Genomic DNA, 22,166 nt, shown 5'->3' with positions numbered 1-22,166 from the left:
ACTACCCGGCTTTCTCAAGTAGCTCAACGGCACATGGATAATTATTGAGATCGGCGGAATATTTGGTAAAGATAGAGTTAGCCTCATGACAGGGATAGCAGAGCCAAGATTTGGTTCCCAAAGGACTCGTGTTTTCCAAGGATAATATTTCCTGCCCAGGTCCAGTAGTTTGACGTCCGCTAATGGCGGCTGTTTGTGGATTAGTGTAGCAACTGCAACCTTGTCAACCAAAGAATGGGCTTGACGTGCCGAACGATGACGATCACTCCCTGAAGGATCTGATGCCAAGTGTGGGACCTACAAAACAAAGTTCTTGGTCTTCTCTTCGCACCACTTGTCGCCTGATTGATCTGCTATGGGTATACTGTTTCACCCACAGCACACGAGTCATTGAGTCATTTACATACTCGTCGCTTGCAGTCGCAGGGAGACACCCGAGGTACCTCCTCAGAAGCGAGTTTAGATTGGCAGGTATCGCCCGATCAAATTGGAGTTGGAGTAGGAAATGACGAATCCAGCGGAGTGGAGGAACACGTCCCAACAGAGGGCCTTCTAGCCAGGGATATCGCCGCTGGTTGCGCGTCTCAAGTTTGCGTAAGGTTGGATACTGTACAGTAGTGCTATTGCATTACATATGTACGAACTTGTACTACTTAAGGGTCCTTGAGTTTCTGCTTATTTCTCGTGCGCGGCTACCGGCTCCCGCCTGTCAATATCCACATTTTAAGACTCCGACAAAGCGGTACCCACAACCGTTATTTTTCAAGGGGGCAACTATGGATTCTGCACCGGATCAGTGATTTGATTTCATACACTCCTTACCAGACCATCAGTATATCAGTCAATTGGAAGATACGAGCCAGAGTGAGAATTGGGAGTACAGTTGGCCACTGCAGGTACTCCGTCAATCCCTGTCTCCAGCTGCGAGCATATCGCAGGATTCCCTGCCTATATCGCACTGTCATAGTGACCCTGCTCCAATGCTGGTATGCCAGGATTCGTGGAATGAAGGACCCATGCCAGGCCCCTGCAAGACTCAAGGATGTTGCTGTCAGGCTTTGTCCCAGCAATGAGGTAGTCTCCACAATGACAAAGAGCACGGTTCTGCAGGTATGTCCGCCCCCAATTGCCAGACACTTTGGGTGCTCGTTGGGGAGGTAAGAGGGGTTGCGAAGTCAGGGAGAAAGCAGGCAAGGCAGGGACAGTATACACAGTGGATGACAGTTCCCTGTCCAACTGCGGACCTGAGATTCATATGGTGCGTAGACAGTTCCGGTAAATGTCATGTAAATCATACATCCGATTTGGCTAGTCCTTCGTGGGAGGAGGCCACTCGAATCTATGGCGGCCCGCTGAGCATCACGGTTTGGAGATCCATTCGCCTCGGTATGGCCGGCTCATGCAGCCATCTCCAATATCTTTAAACGGCTTCACCACGCACATGTTGTGAGACTTGCCACCCACACACCATCCAGTTGCATCCTTTGCAGACTGTGTCGCTCTTTTACCACTTCAGTCGATCAGCTGTGCAGTTGTTGCCTTGTCACTCTTTTTCAAATAACCTTGCGACTCGCCATTCATTCATGCTTACAGCTTGGTTTGATTTCCAGCATTCGTACTATTAGACATAATCATAATGAAGGCTATTGGCTCTATCGCCGCGCTTGCGGTGACAGCTGCGGCGTAAGTTGGCCTATACGTCTTTCGAGTCGTAGCAAGAATGCAGTGTTATTGACTCGATATAGGTTCACCACGCCCACCATCTGGGATGAGCCTATCTCCGACCCCCTTGGCCCGCAGTGGCCTGCGAATGGACCCGAGGCAAACTCGACCTACGAGTACGTGATTGTCGGATCTGGTGCTGGCGGTGCTCCGTTGGCTGCCCGCCTTGCTTTGGCTGGCCACAGTGTCTTGCTCATTGATGCTGGCGAGGACCACCACATGGAGAAGCAAGTTCAGATTCCAGCATTGAACGGGTTTGCTAGCGAGTACAACCCTATCAGGTGGGACTATTTTGTCACGCACTATGAGAACGAGACACAGGCAAACCGAGACAGCAAGATGACCTACCTCACTCCGGATGGTGACTACTACGTTGGCCTCTACCCACCCGAGGGCTCGGTGAAGCAGGGAATCTACTACCCTCGTACGTCTCCCAGTCAATTAATTTACATAGCACAATCTAACCTCCGGAAGGTACTGGTGCTCTTGGTGGCTGCACGGAACACAATGCTCTTGTTACGATCAAGCCTACCGACAAGGACTGGGACGACATTGCTGCTCTTACCGGGGATAACTCATGGAACCACAAGAACATGAATCGTTACTGGGAGAAGCTTGAGGCTTGCCGATACCTGCCCAACAGCGTCGTCGGTCACGGTTTCAATGGTTGGCTCCAGACCCGTCTGACTCCGGTCATTCTGATTGCCGAGGATCTCAAGGTCGCATCTCTTGTCGTCGCTGCTGCCACTGCCATGGGCAAGGGTCTCTTGGGCGCACTGACTGCTACTGTCACTGGTCTACTTCAGATCTTGACATTGGATGTCAACACTCCCTTGAGCACACGCGACGATGGTGAGCTGATCTACCAGATCCCCATGTCTGCTAATGAAAACTATGCTCGATCTGGTCCCCGTGACTTCGTCATCAGCGTTGCCAATGCCACGAACGCCGACGGCACCAAGAAGTACAAGCTCGACATCGCTCTCAACACTCTCGTCACCAAGGTTCAGTTTGACACCACCGCAGCTACACCCAAGGCAAGCGGAGTTGAATATCTCCAAGGCCGCCACTTGTACCGCGCCGACCCTTTCTCTAGTCAGTCCGAGGATTCCGGTATCTCTGGCGCTGTCTCTGCCAGCCGAGAGGTTATTTTGGCCGCTGGCTCGTTCAACACTCCCCAACTTCTGAAGCTCAGTGGTGTTGGACCCCGGGCAGAGCTTGAATCATTCGATATTCCCGTTGTCAAAGATCTTCCTGGTGTTGGTGGCAACATGCAAGACCGATACGAGTTCGGTGTCGTTGGACAGGCCAATTCTCAATTCGCTCTGCTGAAGGAGTGCACCTTCCTCCAGGGCGACGACCCTTGCTACGACAACTGGATCAACAATATCGGCGCCCTAAAGGGCGGTTACACGACGAATGGCATCGCTTTCGGTTGGCTCCACCACTCCTCGGTTGCCGAGGATGACCCTGATTTGTTCCTGGGCGGAATTCCCGCATACTTGAACGGCTACAAGCCTGGCTACTCCCTCACCTCGACTGAGGACTTGAAGTCCTGGACCTTCTTGACTCTCAAGGCTCACTCGCGCAACAACGCCGGTACTGTCAACATCACCTCTACCAACCCTCGTGACACGCCCAAGATAGTCTTCCGGTCGCTTGGCGAAGGCGTTGGTGGCGAGAAAGATCTCCAGGCCATTTATGAGGGTATGCAATACGGTATCAAGGCCTTTGAGAGTCTTATTCCTCTGGATGGACCTTTCACACGTGTTTGGCCACCTGCCAACGTCTCAACCGAGGAGGAGCTCAAGCAGTTTGCCCGTGACGAAGTTTGGGGCCACCACGCCTCTTGCACTGCCCCCATCGGTACTGATGATGATCCGCTGGCTGTCCTTGACTCCAACTTCAAGGTCCGTGGTATTGATGGCCTCCGTGTTGTCGATGCTTCCATCTTCCCGAAGATTCCTGGAATGTACATTGTCTCTGCCATCTACATGGCCAGTGAAAAGGCCGCCGATGTCATCATCGCTGATGCCACCACCTCATAAAATCAGAATTATATCGAAATCTCTCGAACTTGGCTTGGCATAGCGTTGCCTGTAGATATAGCAGAAGCCTCGGCTGGTGTATATTTACAACATCAAAATCTAATGCTTCGTATATAGACACCTGCATAGTCTAACAGTCCTTCATTAAGCCACAGTATTCTTCCATAGTGGTCGTGATTTGGGCATCATCTCCTAAGCAGTATCTTCCCAACTGCGAGACTTCTCAAGTGAAATGGTCCCAATTTCGGTCCCGTATGCACCTTGATGATCCACTCTTGATCGGCGGTCGATCTTATACATTCAAGGTATGGATTCAACGGCTGACCGCCCTACTCCAGTACGAGGTACGAGTACGTATCATGTCCTAGCTTGTGTTGTGGCACCACTGCGAACTCCGTATCACCCCATGTCAACTCGTAGTGGGCATTCAATCACCAGCCCCGGGCGAAGCCCATTTCTTGCCGGGGACTACAACAACAGAGTTTTTCTAGAAGGCTCGTCTTAATGGGTACTCTCAAAATGACAGATACAATTCCTCTATGGAGATTAGTTGCTATCATCGATCTCCCATGCCAGCTCATTCAACTTTGCCCGCCAGATCTTTCCAGATAACAGTCGCGGAATGGATTCCACGAACCTTACTCCACCTCGTAGTTGCTTGTGCTCAGAGACCCGCTGACTAATGAAGTCGACAACTTCGTCCTCAGAGATTTCTCCGAGACGGATGTGCGGCTTTAGTACTACCAATGCCCTTGGTAACTCTGTTTCTTCGGCAAGAATGCCGATGACTGCCGCATCTACAATGGCTGGATGCGTGCATAATAGCGCTTCCAGCTCGGCCGGAGGGACCTGATACCCTTGATATTTGATGATCTCCTAGATATTAGATATGGATTAGCATTTTCCCTGCCCAAATGCACTAGAAGCCATACCTTTCGTCGGCCCACCACATATAGCAGATCGCCTTTGATCTTGATAATGTCGCCAGTGCGCAGCCATCCATCCTCGGTAAAGGCAACTTGGTTGGCCTCCGGGTTGCAGTAATAACCTTTTGTGATGATTGGTCCTTTTAACAGTGCTTCTCCAACCTCACCTGCTGGGACATCATTGTTATGTTCGTCGACGAGTCTTTCCAAACGTAAGCATGTTGTTCTCCACATGATAGGAAGCCATGAAGACTAACCTCATCACCATGTTTGGCAGTATCACCCCTACACTTCCGGATGTGTCGCGTCTGTTGGGCGGCATATGTGTTACGGCCCCGGTTGTTTCGCTGGAACCCCACGTTTCGCTGAGCAGAGTCCTCTCATCCCCATGGCCTCCAAACTTGGTGCTCTCTATGGCATCCCTTGATAGTGGAGCAGCTCCAGAATATGCAATGCGGAGGTTGGCTAGCTGATCTGTCACTGCTGGGTGTCTAGCGAGAGCCGAGTATATCTTGGGCACGCTGAAGAAAGTGGTGATCCGCAATTGCAAGTTGTATTTGAGGAAATCCCCGAAGTCGAATGTGGGCATCCAATACACAATGCCGCCGTCGAAAAAAGGGTTCACAAAGTATCCTTGGACAGCTGAGATATGCGGCGTTGGCAAATGAGCGATCGTGCGAGATTCGAAAGCTTTGCCTTTAGCAGCCCAATTCTGCCAGATTGGCCGATTGATTGATGCTGGCAAGAACGCCTCAGCAACCATGTTGGCATGGGAGATCAATACCCCCTTGGGCAACCCCGTAGTACCAGATGAGTAAAGAATGCATATGGGAATTTCTTCCAGTTTCTTTTGATCTGTGATAACTCGCCATAAGAGTTGATGCTCAAACCCGCAGCTGATGCTCCCATCTATGCTCGCAAGCTTCAACCTTGGTGTCGATTCGAGGATGAGAATGTTGCCTTGTGGCAACTCGGCCAGTCGCGCCGCAGCAATTGCCAGTGACTTGAGATCCGGGCTGCAAACAAGCAGCTTGGCTGCTCCTTCGCGTATCTGGCGGCTCAGTTCATCGGCAGTCGCTGCAGGGCTTGCGGCAGAGTATACACCTTCGGCCGCAACAACTCCGTAGAATAAGCAGGGCAGACCACACTGGCCTGTTGACAACGTCACAACCACATCTTGACCACCATTCTTGCCAATGCGGTATCGGTGGCGGAGGAAGTAGGCAATCTGCTGAGTAAGTACCCGCCCCTCGGACTTCGTAATGACTCTGGCAGGGTCGTTGGCGTCCGCATGTAACGGCGTGGTCTCTACTGCAGCGCAGTGTCTAGATTCTGTAGGATCGTGAGTGGACCGTCGGTTGTCGCCATCTTGAAACTGCATTTACCGAAAAGGAAGGTCAACAGATCAATCTGGGGTACCGCAACTGTATTGCCATCATTGTAAACCGTCATGTTCAGACCAGACTAGATTTAGTGGTGATCAGTATATCGATTTGGTATAACTCTGTCTTTCTAAGAAGGCGCTGCTTCAATTTATTGGGACCGTGGCGGTTCTTCCAAAGCTCGTTGGATAGGTTCGCATCGCGTTGGTGATTTTTATTGTGTTTGCATTCATCGCACTGTGACCACACTGTTGAAGAATGTAATTCGGAGGTTCTCCATAGTTGCCGATCACTTCCTTTCCTGCCTGTATCAGATGAACCTTCCGGTCTGACGGGTTAGCTTCTGGTGTTAGCTTCTTCTGTGATACTATGGTACATTCTTTAATCCCTGTGTAGAACAAGGACAGGGATATGGCATGGCTAGGGCTCCCTGTCAGAACGCAGTCACCTCTCAAGCCCGATCACTCCTTCTCCCGGCTAGTTTACGAACCTCCCTTTCAGTAAATTTGGCTCCTGGGAATCTGTCGTAGTCCGCCATTTCTCCGACGGGATCGGCGTCCACGAAAGATCGCCCTACAGTATCCCAAAAGGAAAAGGGTTTTTATATATATATTTTTTTTTAAAAAAAATATATATATATGTTTTTATAATACAACACTGGCATTACTGATGCCAACAGTACACGCCCCTTATTGCGTTAATAATGATATGCGGTGGTGCATGTCTTGAAGGTTTGTTATCGTCATATAAGCGGCACGATGTCGAACAACAGGCTGGTCCCGTGACTGTGGCCAAAGCGGCCACGACGAGGTCGTCCAAAGGCCAAGCTGGCCTCCATGCCGCAACTCTGGTTAGACTGCATTTAGTGTGACTACGAAGCCATTTCCCCGAAGAACCTTATCGAGGGATCCTGTAAACCAGATGAGCCCGGGGCTAGCTTCTGAATAGAAATTTAAAGGGTAGAAAGCCCCAAACTCGGGAAGGTCTCATTGAAATGTTCTCGATGTCAACTAGATGTCACAATTAATGACGATGGCGTAGCCGCCCCAGGTGAACACAAAAGTCACACATAGTTAGCCGCCACGGATTTTGATTACCTGACTTTCCAAGTATCCCAGACACCATCCAGCACTATAATCACATCGTCAGAAATACGACCTTGAGAGGTTGCTGCGATGTTCTGATGAACCTGGCTGATCTTGCTCCCGCCGAAGATCATGGCATCCTGCGGGCAGAGCTTGGAATGAAGGGCAAGCCAACGCCACGCCACGTTCGTCGTGGGAATACCACACGGCTCAAGCGCCCTCTCAAAAGGACGCATAATCTCGTGGTGTTTGTCAGTATCGTACCGCCTGGCATCCATGGACATGATGTTTCCTCGGGGAAGCGTGTGCCCTCAACTTGGCCCGAAGTCAGTTTTCCGTGCAGGAACCCGCCCCCGTGTCGACTGTGCGTTATGAACATCATGCCGTGCTCGCGGACCAAATCAAGCAGTGGCCCCTCGTGTCGGCGGTCGATGAGGTTGTAGAGGCCCTGGTACACAGTAGGCTTGACGTAGCCCTCACGCTCGCAAATATCGATATACTCAGCAAGCATGCCTGGCGGGAAATTACATACGCCCAACTAAAAAGAGAACAAAGGTCAGACGAGTCAGACTTTTACATCATGTTATGGCCAATAGAAGCTCTAACCTTGTCTAATATCCCCTTCTTGTACTGTGCATTGAATCCGGCTGCCTGATCGTCTAGCGGTGTCACCACGTCCGGAGCATGGGCGTAGAAGACATACATTCGTTGGCCGTCACCGAATTGAAGATTTTGTTGTGGCTCTCCCCAGCGGACTTTTCGATCTTCTCCGGCTCAAGAGTGTGTCTCTGGTTGCGGATGCTGACCAGGACCTTGCTGTCAATGGTGAACCCCAAGCACGCTGCTCTCGTCTTGCCAAGAAGCTGCTGCGAATTATCGGGATCCGTTGGCGGATACAGCGCTGCAGTGTCCAACCGTCGCGCGCCATATTGCTTGAGCGTGTTCAAGAGATCTCCTACGAGTCTTCCCCTTTGAACTCCTCGCTGATACCGCCGTAGCCGAATATGAGTTGCGGTGCTTGCGGACACTCCATTATAGACTCGAAGCAAATTTTCTAATCTATTGAGAAGAACGAAGAGAGAAGACCGGAATTTTGCTCTGGTGTTAGTGCCCAGGAAAGAGCTCTCTGAGAGGCGGGGAAGAAGTTAACAAGCAAGGGATGAGCTAGGCCATGTCTACGGATAGATGCAACCTCGTCAGCCTAGCGTAGGGAATATTATCTGCCGAACTTGGGTGCAAGATGATAGTTGTCTGATTATTATGTATACGAGGATGAGACGGCATTAGGATTCCTGCATCCATCAACTCCCGTGTGGATACCGCTCCAAAGTAGGAGGCTTCATAGCGCAAACATAGATGCCACCGGTTTCCATTTTCCGTCCTGGAATTTGACCCCGGCATTTGGGAGATGCCTTTTAGCCGAAAACGTTCCATTAAAGCCAACATACTCTCCCAGGGTAGGTGGCAGGTCTTTGACTGCTCGGCCCCAACTACTCTCATTCCTGCCAAGCGTTAGGACCAGCTCCTTGCCCTCTGTAAAGAAGCTATGGTCGATCCAATTCCTGGTGTATGGCTGCCCATTTAAAGTTGCTGACTGGATATATATTGCCTGGTAGCTCGGATCGTAGTTTACATTTCTGATTGTGGCGGTTTTGCCTGTGCTTGGATGTGTAATGTTGACAGACTCGAAGTAAGGCGGAGTAATAAAGTACACATCCTGTCCAGGGTTGGGAAACAGTCCCATCATTGAGAATGCAACAAAAGACCCCATTGCTCCACTGTCATCATTGCCAGGAAGACCAGCTGGGCTCGGGTTGAAGTATCTGGGAATGTAAAAGTGTGATCTAAGTGCCGAAAGCGCTGGGCGGCCTGCGTAATGGTATTGAAAAACTGTGAGGAAAGATGGCTCATTCCCGATATCTATATCACGTATCCGTTAGCAAAGTTGCGTTAGGAACACGATTAAATATTAACTCCTCTACATCAAACGTTACATATACCGAAGAGTAAATAAGACAACTGAAACACTTACAAGTGATGTTTGTATCGTGTAGAAAGTCCAAACGGCGCACAAATTGATCAGGACCGCCGTACAGTGACATAAGGTCAGCTTGATTATGCGGCACAAAGCTGGACTAGGTTAGCGGAGTGTTGCAAACCTAGGCATATATGTCTACTTCACTCACTAGCCGTATTCCCAAATACTGCTTTCAAAGGTTTCTCTGCCGGTATTCTGCAAACTACAAGCGATCCCTGAACTGTCAATGTTGCTGCACAATAGAGGATCTTGAAAACCCCAGGTCTGGTTTAGGTATTTCGGTTGGAAAAATCCCACATATCCTGTGTCTACACCGGTAGCGAAAGATGATCTCTGCGCAGGATTGTACAAGTTCTTCCAATTGTTGCTAGAGCGTAAGTATTTCTCGGTGTCGGCGGTCTTGTCCAAGACTTTTGCCATCTGAGAGATGCAGAAGTCATTGTAGCTGTACTCCCTGGTATCAAAGTTAGCACGCGTTTCTCCGTCCATGGACACACACAAAATTTTGGGTTTGTTTCATATGAACACCGAGTGGTAGCATTGGAGCCGTGAACAGTGCCGGCTTGGATTCGCAACTTGTCGCTGCCCCTTCATATGAGTTACTGGAGCGGAGAAGGCTTTGCCTTCAGCGGCACTCTCTTCGGTCCGCAAAATCTCCTTGTGACTTGGCCTCAAGGGTCGTGGTTTAGGCAAAGGATAGAAGGGACTCTGACACATTATTAGCGGCACGAATTCAATACGTTTTCTCAACTCGCTTCAGCCTCGGGGAAAGAGACCTATACGTACCACAGCGTTCTTGAAATGCTCCGTGTCATCGTACCAAAGCCTTTGTAATCGAAATCTTGCACAGGGATGTATCCGAGGGATTTCCAACTGTCTAACCCCCCACGGCCGTGATTCGACCAGTCAAATGGCTCTACTTCAGCGTCCTTCACGACAGCTGCGTAGCCTTGGGTCCACTGCCTCATATTTAGCCACACAGAGTATGATAAACTGAGAAGCACTCACATCGATGCCATCTGTCAACCCTTTGATAAAAGCATCCGCAAGAACGACATCAGCATTGGATCCACCCTAGGAAAACTTAGTTTTGGAGCATTTCAATGAGTGAGGACTTGGACTCACTTGTGTATATCCTTTACAAAATGACATGTGACAGTCGGGAAGCCAACCCTCGTGGACTAAAGGCTGCTTAGTTTTCTGGAGCTATGAGTTGAAAAGCAGAAATAAAACCTATCCTTACCATAGGTATCGATCAGAGACCGAATCATTTGGGCAACAGCAGAGGGGTCAAGGATAGTCAGAAATGGTATTTGAGATCTGAAGCTGTCCCATAGGCTGTCATTGCTTTTAGCAAGCAGAAACTAGGATGATGTATCTTGCATACCAGTAGAATGAGTCAAAGTATGGTTCACTACTGCTCCAAATTGGGTTTTCTCCTGTATACTGAAGGGGATCAGTGTCATTCGCCGTTATTCCGTTGCGCAGAAACTTCACTTACATTCTGAGGGTTGACCATGGTTCGATAGACTCCGCTGTAGAAGTTGGTGATCAGTGCCTGATCAACACCGCCTCCAGTAGAGACCACGATTGGGCTCAGCTTGGCCTTCCAAGCATTAGATGCCGCGGTGGATGTGGTGTCAAAATTGAAGTCAGTAATCTCAGTCTCTGCATTTGAACAAGCCTGAGCAGCACTGATGAAGCTTACGCCGACTCGTGCGAGAATAGGCGTCTCAGCAGATTCAAATCTCACAAAAGCTCCACCGGGAAGGGGGTAGTTGTTGATGCTTCGCGATATGGTCAGGTTCTTTACATCGGTGCTTGCTCGGCTGTTTACAAATATCCCGTTGTCTTGGATTGTAGAACCAAAGAAGTCTGTGCAGAAATAGGCGGAGTATGTCCCAGAACCAAAACTCGGTACGAACAGGGCACCACCCGTGATTCTTCCTGTCGCAGAATCGACAGCAACAGTTCCATTGTTTTGCCTACTGTCTGAAAGATCGCTCAGGTCCTGGAGAATGAGTGGATATGAGCCATTGCCGTTAGATGCCTTGGGAAAGGTGAAGCGGAAGAGGGCAGTATGCTGCGCCGTTGTCATTTCTGCCTTGACACCACTGTTGAGAGTAATACCGAAGTACCCTGGTCGAGCAGACACGCTGGTATTGGTGAAACTTCCGTACTTTACTCTCTCTTTCTTGGGGAAGGTACACCGATCAATTTCATCCCCTGGGCACTGAGCATAGGCAAACAGAGGGAAATTGCCTAAGCTGGGTGAACCGCCAGTGCCGGAGTCATGAAGTACAGAGAATCCAGACACAGGGCTATCATCCAGGGTGAATCCCCCTTGGTTTGACGAGCTGTTCGTGTCGGCAACAGCTTTGGCTACACCATATGGCAAGGTGGCACCAGGAAACACGTTACCGCCGTTCGTAGATCCGATAAGTGTGTCCACGTAAGGCAGAGGATTAAAAACTTCTTCTTCACATAAGGCTACTGGTAGGATCCCAGCGAGCAGTAGCAGGAGCTTGTGGAGCAAGGAATTCTCCATGGCTCTGATGACGCGCTCGTCCTATGTCAAGAGGTCCGCTCGTTGGAAAATTCTAGTACTGCAATTCCACGAAGGGCGAGTACACCTATTTGAGGGTGTACACGTGCAGGCCAGTTGACTTTGCCGTGTCGCAGGGATTGAGTAGAGATGAACCACGGCGCGCGATCGCTATTGATAATGAAAGGTGGGATATCGTGACTCCTGACCTGTTCTGGAGACCAACCAATTTGGTGTGGCCGGTAATGTGGGAAGTCACGCCCGCGCATGTTGCAGCGGCATGTTGCAGCAAGTGCAGCCCGGTGATATCATGGCCGCTGGACTGTGCTCGCAGCGTCGTATTGAGCACGCGTAGTAGATTGCGACCGGCATGGAGCCGCGTGACAAAGACAAGGGAGGGAAGGGAAGAGAAAGGACCGCGAAGGCGGGGGTGCCTTCAATGGAACTTTGGGAGAGCGCGTACATGAACTTTGCCAAGCCCACAGGACCTATAGCTTTGCGTTATCAGGCCCATAGCTTGGGAATGGGAATTGCGAATGCCGGCTTTTTTTGCCAAGCAGTGCTGATATGTTCAATATGGCTGTTGTGTGTGGGACACTGGATTCAATGCGGGTGATCTACCTGACGCTGTTGCATTTCCGCCGTAAGATTTGCTAGTAGGGGTATTAAACAGCCGAAGTCCCTGAGCGGCACGTAGGGAAAACTCCAATTGCCAACTTTTCGGGCTTTTAACAACACACAAAGTGAGCACATACCCAATTCCGACAGTACCGTCACGATTTTATCACCTGAATAGCGCCCATCTAAGACTGGCTGAAATCGAAAGACTGGCCTGTTCATGAGTTATCAGCTCTCAGACATCCCCACCAAAGGCCTTCAATACTTGATGCAATCCATAGAATCATGAGGCAGCCTGCGCAGGGTGCTTGGCCTATTTCTGGGCATGTAAGTGATTTAATGCGCAATGAAGAAGTTCAACTTATCCTATTTTGTTAGATACGAGGCGTGCGCCTGCAGCTGTGATACTCGACAGAGGATATACTCTCAATGTTAGGGCCAAGTCGTGGGCGCTGAAGGGTGAGCAATCACTCTACTATAACTTCTCCTCCAAGCGATCCACGAGTAAAACGATCATAGGATCGAGACATGTCAAGTCAAGTCCCTCAATGGAGGTAGAAACAACGACTTGGCGAAGATTTTACATGGCTTGATTTTTTGAAACCGGAAGATAGCATAAGCAAGGAGCGCGTGGCCAATGTCGGGAGTGTAAATGTTGAACAGGATTCAAATACAACTTGAAGTTACAGATGAGATTTATCGAAGGTGACCGGCAAAGGTTCGCGAAGTATAGTTGCCCCATTCCTAATTGACGAGCTTATGGGTGCAGAGAACTGCCAGTGCGATTGCTTGGATCATACAAAATAACAAGTCTGTTTTTGTGAGCAGTTTCTCCTAGCCTTCTTCAAATGCGTGAGGCCAGAAGCGGTTCTAGTAAGCTATAGTTACGTGTACAGCAATCGCTTTGACTTAGACTGATCCAATATGAATTATTGCTAGGATTTGACAACTACTTGATGCTACTGGCTAGAGAAACCGAGTCGTACCCGAGCACATCAATATCCACCTTGTTGGCCAAGCATGCGATACGTCGCAATTTACAAGGCATGGTATTAAGACGTATCCACGCTCGTCGCTGGTCGTCCTGGATCGCTGCCACTGCTGTAGATCATCATTGTTGGGGTACGTTTGAGCTTTGCGGCCATGTATTTTAGAGGTGGCTTGAACAAGGAATGGCTACAGATTCCTTACAAGTTTCCGACTGAGAGGATGCCCATTCATTTATTCGAGATGTTCCTCTTCTGTGACAAGGTACTGCACAATTTATCACCGACACACCGACATATAAGATCGAGATAGGCTCCTTTTGGTGTACCCTCGACAGTGCTTGCTTATTCAAGAATAGAGACGCAATCATCGACGTGAGCCCAGTTTCCTTAACTGATAACCCTGACATATGTGCAAGCGGTCGAATATTATCAAAGTCTCAATGGTGAATCAGCCATGGTGTGAACAATGACATTTCCGTCAACCGAAGGTCACGGAGCTGGGGAAAAGGGAGAATTGAACTTAATCCCTCTTGGCGTTCTAGTGGAATGTTTACATAGAGATGGAGGGGACATTTCGATGTGTGTTATGGACGAGTCTTATCAGATCAGATGAGACCCGACCATGCCTAACGTGCACCAAGCCAGAACTTGCGTGGCAGCCATGCTCCCGGACAAGGAACATTGCTTTGACGAAAAGAAGCATCAAACAGTCGACCACTGACCTCGCATTCAGGTCTATCATGATCCTGCACCCAAATGCTGGAGGGGGCAGCAGGTGCTTCTCATGAGGCTTATTGCCATGTATTGGGGGCAAAGCACGGAGACACTCTCTTTGATGAATGCCAAGAAAGGCAGGTAGTATGACCTAATAGAATGTTCTATTAGAATGACAATTAGAAGGACCTATTAGAAGGATCTATTAGTAGGACCTATTAGAAGTGCCTGTTAGAAGTACCTATTAGAAGGATCTATGGGAGGGAGGCACCTGTTAAAACGACTTATTTGAATACCCAGTTGAATAGCTATTGGAATGGCCTATTAGAATCCGGCGCAGATAGAATCGGGTTGAGCTACCTGGCATCGTGTGATCTGTCGTTGTCGACAGCATGCCCCTCGTGAGACGCCTGCACTCACGTAATTGAACTACTGCGGTTCTGGGCCGGGCTAGCACAGGGTAAATCTTTGGTTCGGGAAAGGCCACTGCTGACCGCCGACGGGTGGGGCACGGCGGAAGTTCGTGAGCCGGGTGCATCGGGGAGTAAGTCGGACTTGGTAGGAGGATGCTAAGGCGCTGCCCAATAGGTTCTTGAAGTGAGGTTATTCTTACTCGATATTTACATGACGATTTGGTCTGTTACTCGATAGCATCGAGCAATGGTAATCTGGGCTTGGCTTCGAGCTAACCGGAAACCCGGTTTGGTTGGGTTGCTAGGCACAATTCGGGAAGGTTCAGGAGAGACTGCCAGGGGAAAGTCGGGACGATGAGTCGCTCTGCCACGGCTAGCAGCCCCAACAGCGAGTCGGCGAGCCTCGAAGCCTGGCGATCTGGTGGAGCGCCCATGACGGCCTTGACTGCCATCGGGGAGATCCGATGCGCAAATGCGGGTTTGTCCAATCCCCCAGTCGAGCCAGTGGACAAAACCAACCCTGAAAACCTTCTAGGCCGGCGCTAGACCGATCTCAGAAGTCTTTGAGTTCCGACTGCGCTGGCGAATCAGAGCGCCGTGATAAGACTTGGAAATAGATTCAGGACCAAGCCCACACACGACGTCTGGACTCATTCCCATGCTCCTGCCGCTTATCGCGCAAGTATGCGGGCGAGAGTGCAGTTTGATAGCCTACGGTAGCTATGCCCTCCGTCTCCAGTAAGCCGCGCCGTAGATGCACCCCACAGAATGGGTCCACCGCATCGAAACGGCTGGAGGCCTGGGGCATGGCATCCGGTGTGCCCTCGTCTGACGGGAACGGGGGACGGTGAGAATGAGGCGAGTGACGGGGAGCCGAGGCGCGATCTCGAGAGACCCTTCTTTCTTTTCTTCTCTCACCTCATACCTCATCCAAACTGACTTGAGCCTCCCATACCCTCTCGCATGTTTTGTTAGTAAACCCGTCCCTTGCACATCGCCCAAACAAAGCCGTGGGCCGCCTCATTCCACCGACTCTTTAGTCAACCACCGATAGCAGTTTCTACCATCGACGCTCCTTTATCCTCTCTTGCAGGCACACGTTGCCCTGCATTGCATCTCTTCAACCCCACCAACACAGCCTGTGTGATAAGCCACTCTGGATCGTTATCGACAGCGACCCTTGCAGTCGTTGTTATCAGTTTCCCCCCTAAGCCCCTGTCCCCCCAGAACAACCGTTGCTTTGTAGGGCTGCGTTCGCAACATGGGCGTCGACGCCATGCCAAACTCAGCGCCGCTTACGGTTCTGGCCACAACCAGGGCTGTTCTGACCCTTCCCGACGACAGCCTTGTCCTGACACCAGCAACCATCACGGTCTCGGCCGAGACTGGCAAGATAGTTGCCGTGGAGCCCACGGTCCTGCCCAAGACGTCGTTCCCATCTTCGGCAACGTACATCGACTATGGGTCCAAGCTCTTGATCCCCGGTTTGGTGGACGCTCATGTCCACTTGAATGAGCCTGGCCGAACAGAGTGGGAGGGCTTTAACACAGGTACCAGGGCAGCTGCGTCTGGCGGCGTGACTACCGTCATCGACATGCCGCTCAACGCCATCCCACCGACCACCACTGTTGCCAACTTCAAAGAGAAGCTTGCTGCCAGTGAAGGACAGTGCTGGGTCGATGTTGGCTTCTATGGAGGTGTTATTCCAGGAAACGCCGATGATTTGCTGCCTCTGGTTGAGGCAGGTGTGCGAGGATTCAAGGGATTCTTGATCGAGTCTGGTGTAAGTCCAGCTGAAAACCTCACGTGTTAGCCCGCATACTGACACTTGCCATCCAGGTGGACGAGTTCCCAGCAATCTCCTCGAACGACATTGCACTCGCAATGAAGACTCTGAACGGGACCCCTACCACACTGATGTTCCACGCTGAAATGATCCCACCGATTTCAGATTCGGTCGGTGATGCTGTTCAGGCTTCGGAGCCACCTTTGGCTCCCCACGGAGACTTGAAGACGTACCAGACCTTTTTGGAATCTCGCCCGCCGGTTTTCGAAACCTGTGCGATCGACGAAATTATCTCGTTGTCCCACCTGGCGTCTAACCTCCACCTGCACATTGTCCACCTTTCGGCAATTCAGGCGATCCCTATTCTGAAGGCTGCACGAAAGCAGGGTGTCAACATCACTGCCGAGACTTGCTTCCACTATCTAGGACTAGCAGCCGAGGGCGTTGAGGATGGAGATTGCCGGTATAAGTGCTGCCCACCGATTCGAGAACAGATCAACCAAGACGGGCTTTGGGACGAGCTTATTGCGCCCGATTCCTGCATCAGAACAGTTGTGTCGGACCACTCTCCCTGCACGCCCGAACTGAAGCTGCTGCCGTCACACTTGCAGACAATGGACACCGCACACATTCGTCACTCTGATTCCGGTGTCGATGTGTCTGCAGATCTGGAGCGATCCACATTAGAGAAGGAGGCAACGGCGGCTGCGTCATCAGGAGATTTCTTCGCCGCATGGGGCGGCATCTCATCTGTTGGCCTTGGCCTTCCCATCATGCACACCGCATCCGCCCTGCGAGCAAAGCAAACGGGCCAGGCTCCAAGCCTCGTCGACATGGTCCGACTTTGCTGCCAAGCAACAGCTAAGCAGGTTGGGTTATACCACAGGAAGGGTGCACTCAAAGTTGGCATGGACGCCGACATCTGCGTTTTTGACGACGCAGAGGAGTGGATGTTGCAGAGCAAGGGTATGCACTGGAAGAACAAGTGCTCGCCATGGGAAGGCCACAAGTTCCAGGGCCGAGTCAAGGAGACATGGCTGCGAGGCCAGAAGATCTATGAGCACGGCGGATTGAACCACGGGTTTGTCTGTGCAACCCCCGTTGGCGAAGCAATTGTCGAAAAGAGGACCGCGTAAGATGGGCGCCGCGTGAGGTGATAGCGGGGTTGCTCTATGCACGGATCGGCTGCTGGTGGCCAATTGCAACAGAACAACGCGCACAACTAGACCTGTTTTTCGAAACTGCATGGCGTGCGATGACTTATGAATGATTAATGGCGGCATTGGCATTGCGGGGGGAACTTGTTCTTTATTGAGAGAATCGGCGCCTCTCTTTGCAATTTCACGTTAATATGAGACAATCACACTATTCGCTGCCTTCCATGCTTCCAGGCCGTGCTTGGCGCTGACGAAGTTGACGCAATGTTCACTGGCCGGCGGTTTCAGACCAAGGTATATCTGCACCTTAGATACTCTTACCGCCACCCTTCTGCCTCTATCGTAATTCGCTCCTCACCACGAGACTCTCTATACCTTTGAGTAGACTCCATCAACTCCGTGCACCCTTTTAAAAGAAGTGAGCCCCACTTTCTCACGAACCCCTCGCTCGCTTCCCATCCAGAAACCGACCATGGTTCACCCCAGACAATGATTCCTCGGCTTTCGATCTCGTCGAAGCCTTCGTAGAGCCCACCCATCATGTCCGTGCACAACTCGTCTTCATCATAAAGACCCTGGTTTAGAATTAAGCTGTCCCTGGCTGCTGGCCACGGCATAATGTCGATCCATGGATCGTGAGGCACTGTTCGCTGGATCGTGGTAGGTTGCAGCGTGATTGGAATGGTCGCTGGTGCCGGTGCAAGATCCTTAATGTTGAGCGCAGCACCGCATTCCATGGGAAGACGGTGCATCAGATCGAGGATGGACATGTTTGTAAGTATTGCCCGGAAAACGTTGAACTGTATTAAGACCAGCAGACGATGGTCCGCAGGAAGAGGAAACAGGAATTTAGGAAGCATGCCATTACCCTGTGGCATCAATCCATCAAGAGGCGGAAAATTCACCTCGAGGGGATTGTCAGTGATATATGGTATCACTGGAGGGATTGCCCGATTCGCATGACCCGAAAAACTTGTTCCCAGAGCGCCAATGCCCTCAATATTCGGTGGTTTTAACGTTTTCCTGTTTAAAGGCCCAGTTAGACCATTATTGCAGACTGCCTCTTGCACGAGGAGGCCGATTGGCGTTGTCTTTCTCTCGCCTTGGTTGCAGGGATGGCGGGCCGAACCATATCGACGACATCGTCGATAACAGGGCCAACGATATAGTGATTGAGTCGCTTTCGTTCACTTACCGCAATAGGGGTAAAGATTCTCTGAGCTCACGTTCTACCTTCAAGTGCTCCCAATATGAGAACGGAAACAGTGGCACTTGTGATGCTAGGGGCTGTCGGCAATCTGGTGTCAACTGACAATTGACAAACTTGTCGATGGAGGACAGAGGCGCGGTTTGCTTTTCGAGATGACTGGGTCCTGGTATATCTACTGCGTGATTTGGGAACCGGCCAGACTGAGGCATGCTTTCGGCTTCCTGGCATTGCTCTCTTCGCCGGCCTCCAAGAGCATCTCGTTACTTCACTATTGCGACATTCGTTGAAGATGTTAGACTCACGCCAGGCTCTTTGGGCCAGTCTGTTTTGTCTTCTTCTCCTCTCTGCAGGATCTGAGAGACCAGTCCAGTCATCGTCTCCGGATCGAGCCTGGTGTGGGCTTAGTTCCTACGATTCGCGAAACGGAGGAAGGCTCCATGACTGACCTCGTACAACCCTGGCTTATCAACAAGACGATATTTGACGGCAAATGCTGCCATATTCGAAGCCGGATTAAGAGGATTGAAACCAAGCTACAACCATTTGACACCCCGATTTGTCGATGTACACTGCTTATGGTGCCTTAAATGGTGCCTGGGACTGGCTGATGGTAGGTGATACGAAGCGGGTCATTGAGTGGTGCCGCTCCGTGGATCATGGGAGCAATAGAAGGAATTGGGAACGAGACTTGCGCTCACTCCTCCACTTACCATTCGAGGCGCCAAAGGAGACATACGATAGGATCCTAGCCAGTGTCTAGCCTGCGTGGTCTTTGTGTGATTGGAACGATCCTCAGCTGTGGAGACCCATGCCATCTGCTTATCCTGCATGACACTAGGCCAATCTTGGCCAAACTGAGTACCACAGTGGTGGAGGGACTACAAGAATCCTACGGAAACTACTAGGAGAGATAGGTGCAATGCGTTTCAGGGACTCGAAAAGCTCCGTTCGGGTGAATTCTCTGTTGTTTTGACCAGGAAAGACTCCGTGCATTCAGGGAACGTGTTCATGATGGAAATATCGACATGGGTACCTTCGAGTATAAGTATCGATCTTCTTGTTCTCTGGAGTCTGGCAACTTGCTATGGATCGTTCAGACATCAACTCCGCGTCCACCGCCAAAAAATATCTTTTAAACCATATCTAAAATAAACACTGGCCTGGAATAACTACGACCATCTCGCGTGTCCGTCCCTGCTGCCATGCCGCCGGTTGCAGGATATGTGGACTTCAACCCGGAAAGAGATATCCCTTCTCTTCAGGGCAAGGTAATATTCATTACAGGAGGTAAGGCATTGGAGAAAATATAAAATAGACGTAGCTTACATATCTAGGTACTGCAGGTCTTGGAAAAGAATCGGTCTTAGCGCTCGCTAGACATAAGCCGGCACACATTTATTTCAGCGGAAGAAATGGCAATGCCGCGGACTCTGTCTTGAGAGAAGTCGGAGATATTGCTCCCGGCGTTGGTATTACCTTTGTGGAGCTAGACTTGACTTCCTTGGCGGCTGTCAAAGTAGCAAGTTCTAAGTTCGTACATAACCGACTGGACATACTGATGTAAGTCTTACCATCGCTAGAGCGTGTTAACAAGCTATTGAAAGGATGGCTTATATAGGTGCAACGCTGGCATCATGTCAAAACCTTCTGGTGTCGGTGCTGACGGCTACGAGATTCACTTTGCCACCAACCATCTTGGGCACGCGATGCTCACCCAGCAACTCCTGCCTGTCATGTTGAAAACTGCTGAACAGCCTGAGGCTGATGTCCGTTTGATCAACTTGACTTCTCTTGGCTGGGCTATGCACCCAAGGGATGGGGTCTCATTTTCAACGGTCCGCGGACCCCAAGATGGATTTTGGGAGTCTCAACGGGTATACGGGTTGGTCTTCCACTTAGTCCGTTTCGAGGAGTGAAGTTAATCCGCGGATTTATCAGTCAGAGCAAGTTGGCGAATATTGTCTACGCCGCCGAAATTGCACGCCGTTATCCTGCCATAACAGCTGTATCAGTTCATCCGGGAGTCGTCAAAACGGATCTGGTCGAAGGCCTCTCGACGGCGACGAGATACTTTGTCAAGGCAACTTCAGCTATCCTGGGCAATCGTTTGCTGGATCCGTCGCAGGGTCGACTGAGTCAGTTGTGGGCGGCAGCAGGCGCCAGGAAGGAACAGTTGGTGAACGGGGCTCTCTATTTGCCGGTGGGAGTCATGAGTAACCACACGTTGGACAAAACGGCCAAAAGCCCCGAATTCGCGAAGAAATTATGGGCTTGGACTCAAACCATCTTGGATGAGTATTGATAGTTGCGTTGCCGACCTACACGATTCCAGTGTGGGAATTATCCCATTGATCTCGCGAGCAAGCATGGGTGTAGTCTATGGTCTACCATAATGGAAATACAACACAAGCCAACCCAGTCGGGAGGCGCAGGATGTGAAATTTCTTCAGCTTCACGAGAAATGGCTGGGGGAGAATGTCGCCGTTATTGGTGGACAGGCAGCCTGATTCTATACCCTGGCCCTAACTTCAGACGACAGGTGAGAGGTGCGGATTACTTGGCCAACACCAACTAAATGTCAGCATCGCGGAGGAGTAGCGACATACACGATTCCGGAATCCCCTGGCGAACAGGGCTTCCATGCAACTGTTCGTCTAGGGTTATCTAAGTTGGCATGGATAGGCCTACCTAAGTAGTCCAATGCCTTGGATTGTAACCATCTAGACACATAAACTCGGCAGTTGGTAAGCGGAAAATAAAGCCTCCAGTAACGCAGCCTGTGACATTAACCATTCCCATGAGATAAAACATGAGCCGATGATGTTTCATTGTTTCTGCTTGCAAGTACTTGAAAGCGGACATAGATGTGGTAGAATCTCAGACAAGGATGTGATATCAATCCCATCACTTGCGTTACTCACTACCAAGCTTGGGAGCCCCCTGAATACGCCATACTCAACATCAAGTTCTCATTACTTTATGGTTGTGTGTATGGACGGTACACCCTTGTTATACGGCAGAGTCTCGCGCGAGCCGGAGTGGCAGTCAAACAGCGTAGAAGAGCCCCTTGGCGTGCACAGATACCCGACGCCGTCACACGGGATCTCGATTTGGGGCGCTGTCGATCTTTGGAATACATGCGCTCATTGGGGCCCGTCACACAGGTTGATCCTGGATGGTACCTCACTCTGTTTGATGTCCGTGTGATGCGATACGCTCCGGTCGCCCACCGATCAAATCCTCACCAGATGCTGGGCTGTTCAGATCCGCATATGGTAGCATCGAACGCCTATTATAACTTGACCTACAAGAAGCACTGTATATGGGTGACGGGGGTTTTGAGTACGTGAAGTTCAAGCGATAGTCAGGGAGGAAACAGATGGTTTCGAAGGGGCCATCTCCGCAGCTCCGAATCCATCGTGCTATTTAAAATTTTAGACGCTACACCTGGCAGATGCGACAGCCTCATTCTTCAGAAAGTCAATCGCCTTATGAAAGCCAGCCAAACTTAGCACTCCCAGCTGTGGGAAAAA

At 50.6% G+C, this 22,166-nt stretch overlaps 6 protein-coding genes across 6 annotated transcripts; 3 read left to right on the top strand and 3 right to left on the bottom strand.

The window, feature by feature from the left end:
- Positions 1–1,636: 1,636 nt before the first annotated feature.
- JN550_006505 (uncharacterized protein) lies at positions 1,637–3,770 on the top strand (the record flags this gene model as incomplete). The annotated part of the gene is made up of 3 exons (XM_049318251.1): positions 1,637–1,683; positions 1,746–2,146; positions 2,197–3,770. The coding sequence occupies 3 exons, from the start codon at positions 1,637–1,639 to the stop codon at positions 3,768–3,770; spliced, it is 2,022 nt and encodes a 673-aa protein (XP_049171393.1).
- Positions 3,771–4,316: 546 nt separating this feature from the next.
- On the bottom strand, positions 4,317–6,148 carry JN550_006504 (uncharacterized protein; the record flags this gene model as incomplete). Its single annotated transcript, XM_049318250.1, has 4 exons — positions 4,317–4,646; positions 4,703–4,898; positions 4,954–6,028; positions 6,082–6,148. 4 exons carry the CDS (start codon positions 6,146–6,148, stop codon positions 4,317–4,319), a joined length of 1,668 nt encoding a protein of 555 aa, XP_049171392.1.
- Positions 6,149–7,171: 1,023 nt separating this feature from the next.
- JN550_006503 (uncharacterized protein) lies at positions 7,172–11,749 on the bottom strand (the record flags this gene model as incomplete). The annotated part of the gene is made up of 13 exons (XM_049318249.1): positions 7,172–7,209; positions 7,428–7,701; positions 7,770–7,822; positions 7,867–8,222; positions 8,612–9,083; positions 9,196–9,293; positions 9,350–9,655; positions 9,988–10,160; positions 10,210–10,275; positions 10,327–10,382; positions 10,445–10,539; positions 10,589–10,647; positions 10,703–11,749. The coding sequence occupies 13 exons, from the start codon at positions 11,747–11,749 to the stop codon at positions 7,172–7,174; spliced, it is 3,093 nt and encodes a 1,030-aa protein (XP_049171391.1).
- Positions 11,750–15,741: 3,992 nt separating this feature from the next.
- JN550_006502 (uncharacterized protein) lies at positions 15,742–17,402 on the top strand (the record flags this gene model as incomplete). Its single annotated transcript, XM_049318248.1, has 2 exons — positions 15,742–16,263; positions 16,320–17,402. 2 exons carry the CDS (start codon positions 15,742–15,744, stop codon positions 17,400–17,402), a joined length of 1,605 nt encoding a protein of 534 aa, XP_049171390.1.
- Positions 17,403–17,740: 338 nt separating this feature from the next.
- On the bottom strand, positions 17,741–18,193 carry JN550_006501 (uncharacterized protein; the record flags this gene model as incomplete). The annotated part of the gene is made up of 1 exon (XM_049318247.1): positions 17,741–18,193. The coding sequence occupies one exon, from the start codon at positions 18,191–18,193 to the stop codon at positions 17,741–17,743; it is 453 nt and encodes a 150-aa protein (XP_049171389.1).
- A 1,642-nt stretch (positions 18,194–19,835) lies between these two features.
- JN550_006500 (uncharacterized protein) lies at positions 19,836–20,935 on the top strand (the record flags this gene model as incomplete). Its single annotated transcript, XM_049318246.1, has 4 exons — positions 19,836–19,920; positions 19,968–20,193; positions 20,252–20,515; positions 20,572–20,935. 4 exons carry the CDS (start codon positions 19,836–19,838, stop codon positions 20,933–20,935), a joined length of 939 nt encoding a protein of 312 aa, XP_049171388.1.
- Positions 20,936–22,166: the final 1,231 nt, after the last annotated feature.

The sequence above is a fragment of the Neoarthrinium moseri genome (assembly GCF_022829205.1).
Source record: "Neoarthrinium moseri strain CBS 164.80 chromosome Unknown scaffold23_Wmoseri_CBS_16480, whole genome shotgun sequence".
In the NCBI taxonomy this organism is placed as follows: domain Eukaryota; kingdom Fungi; phylum Ascomycota; class Sordariomycetes; order Amphisphaeriales; family Apiosporaceae; genus Neoarthrinium; species Neoarthrinium moseri.
This window is presented reverse-complemented; position numbering and strand designations above follow the sequence as displayed.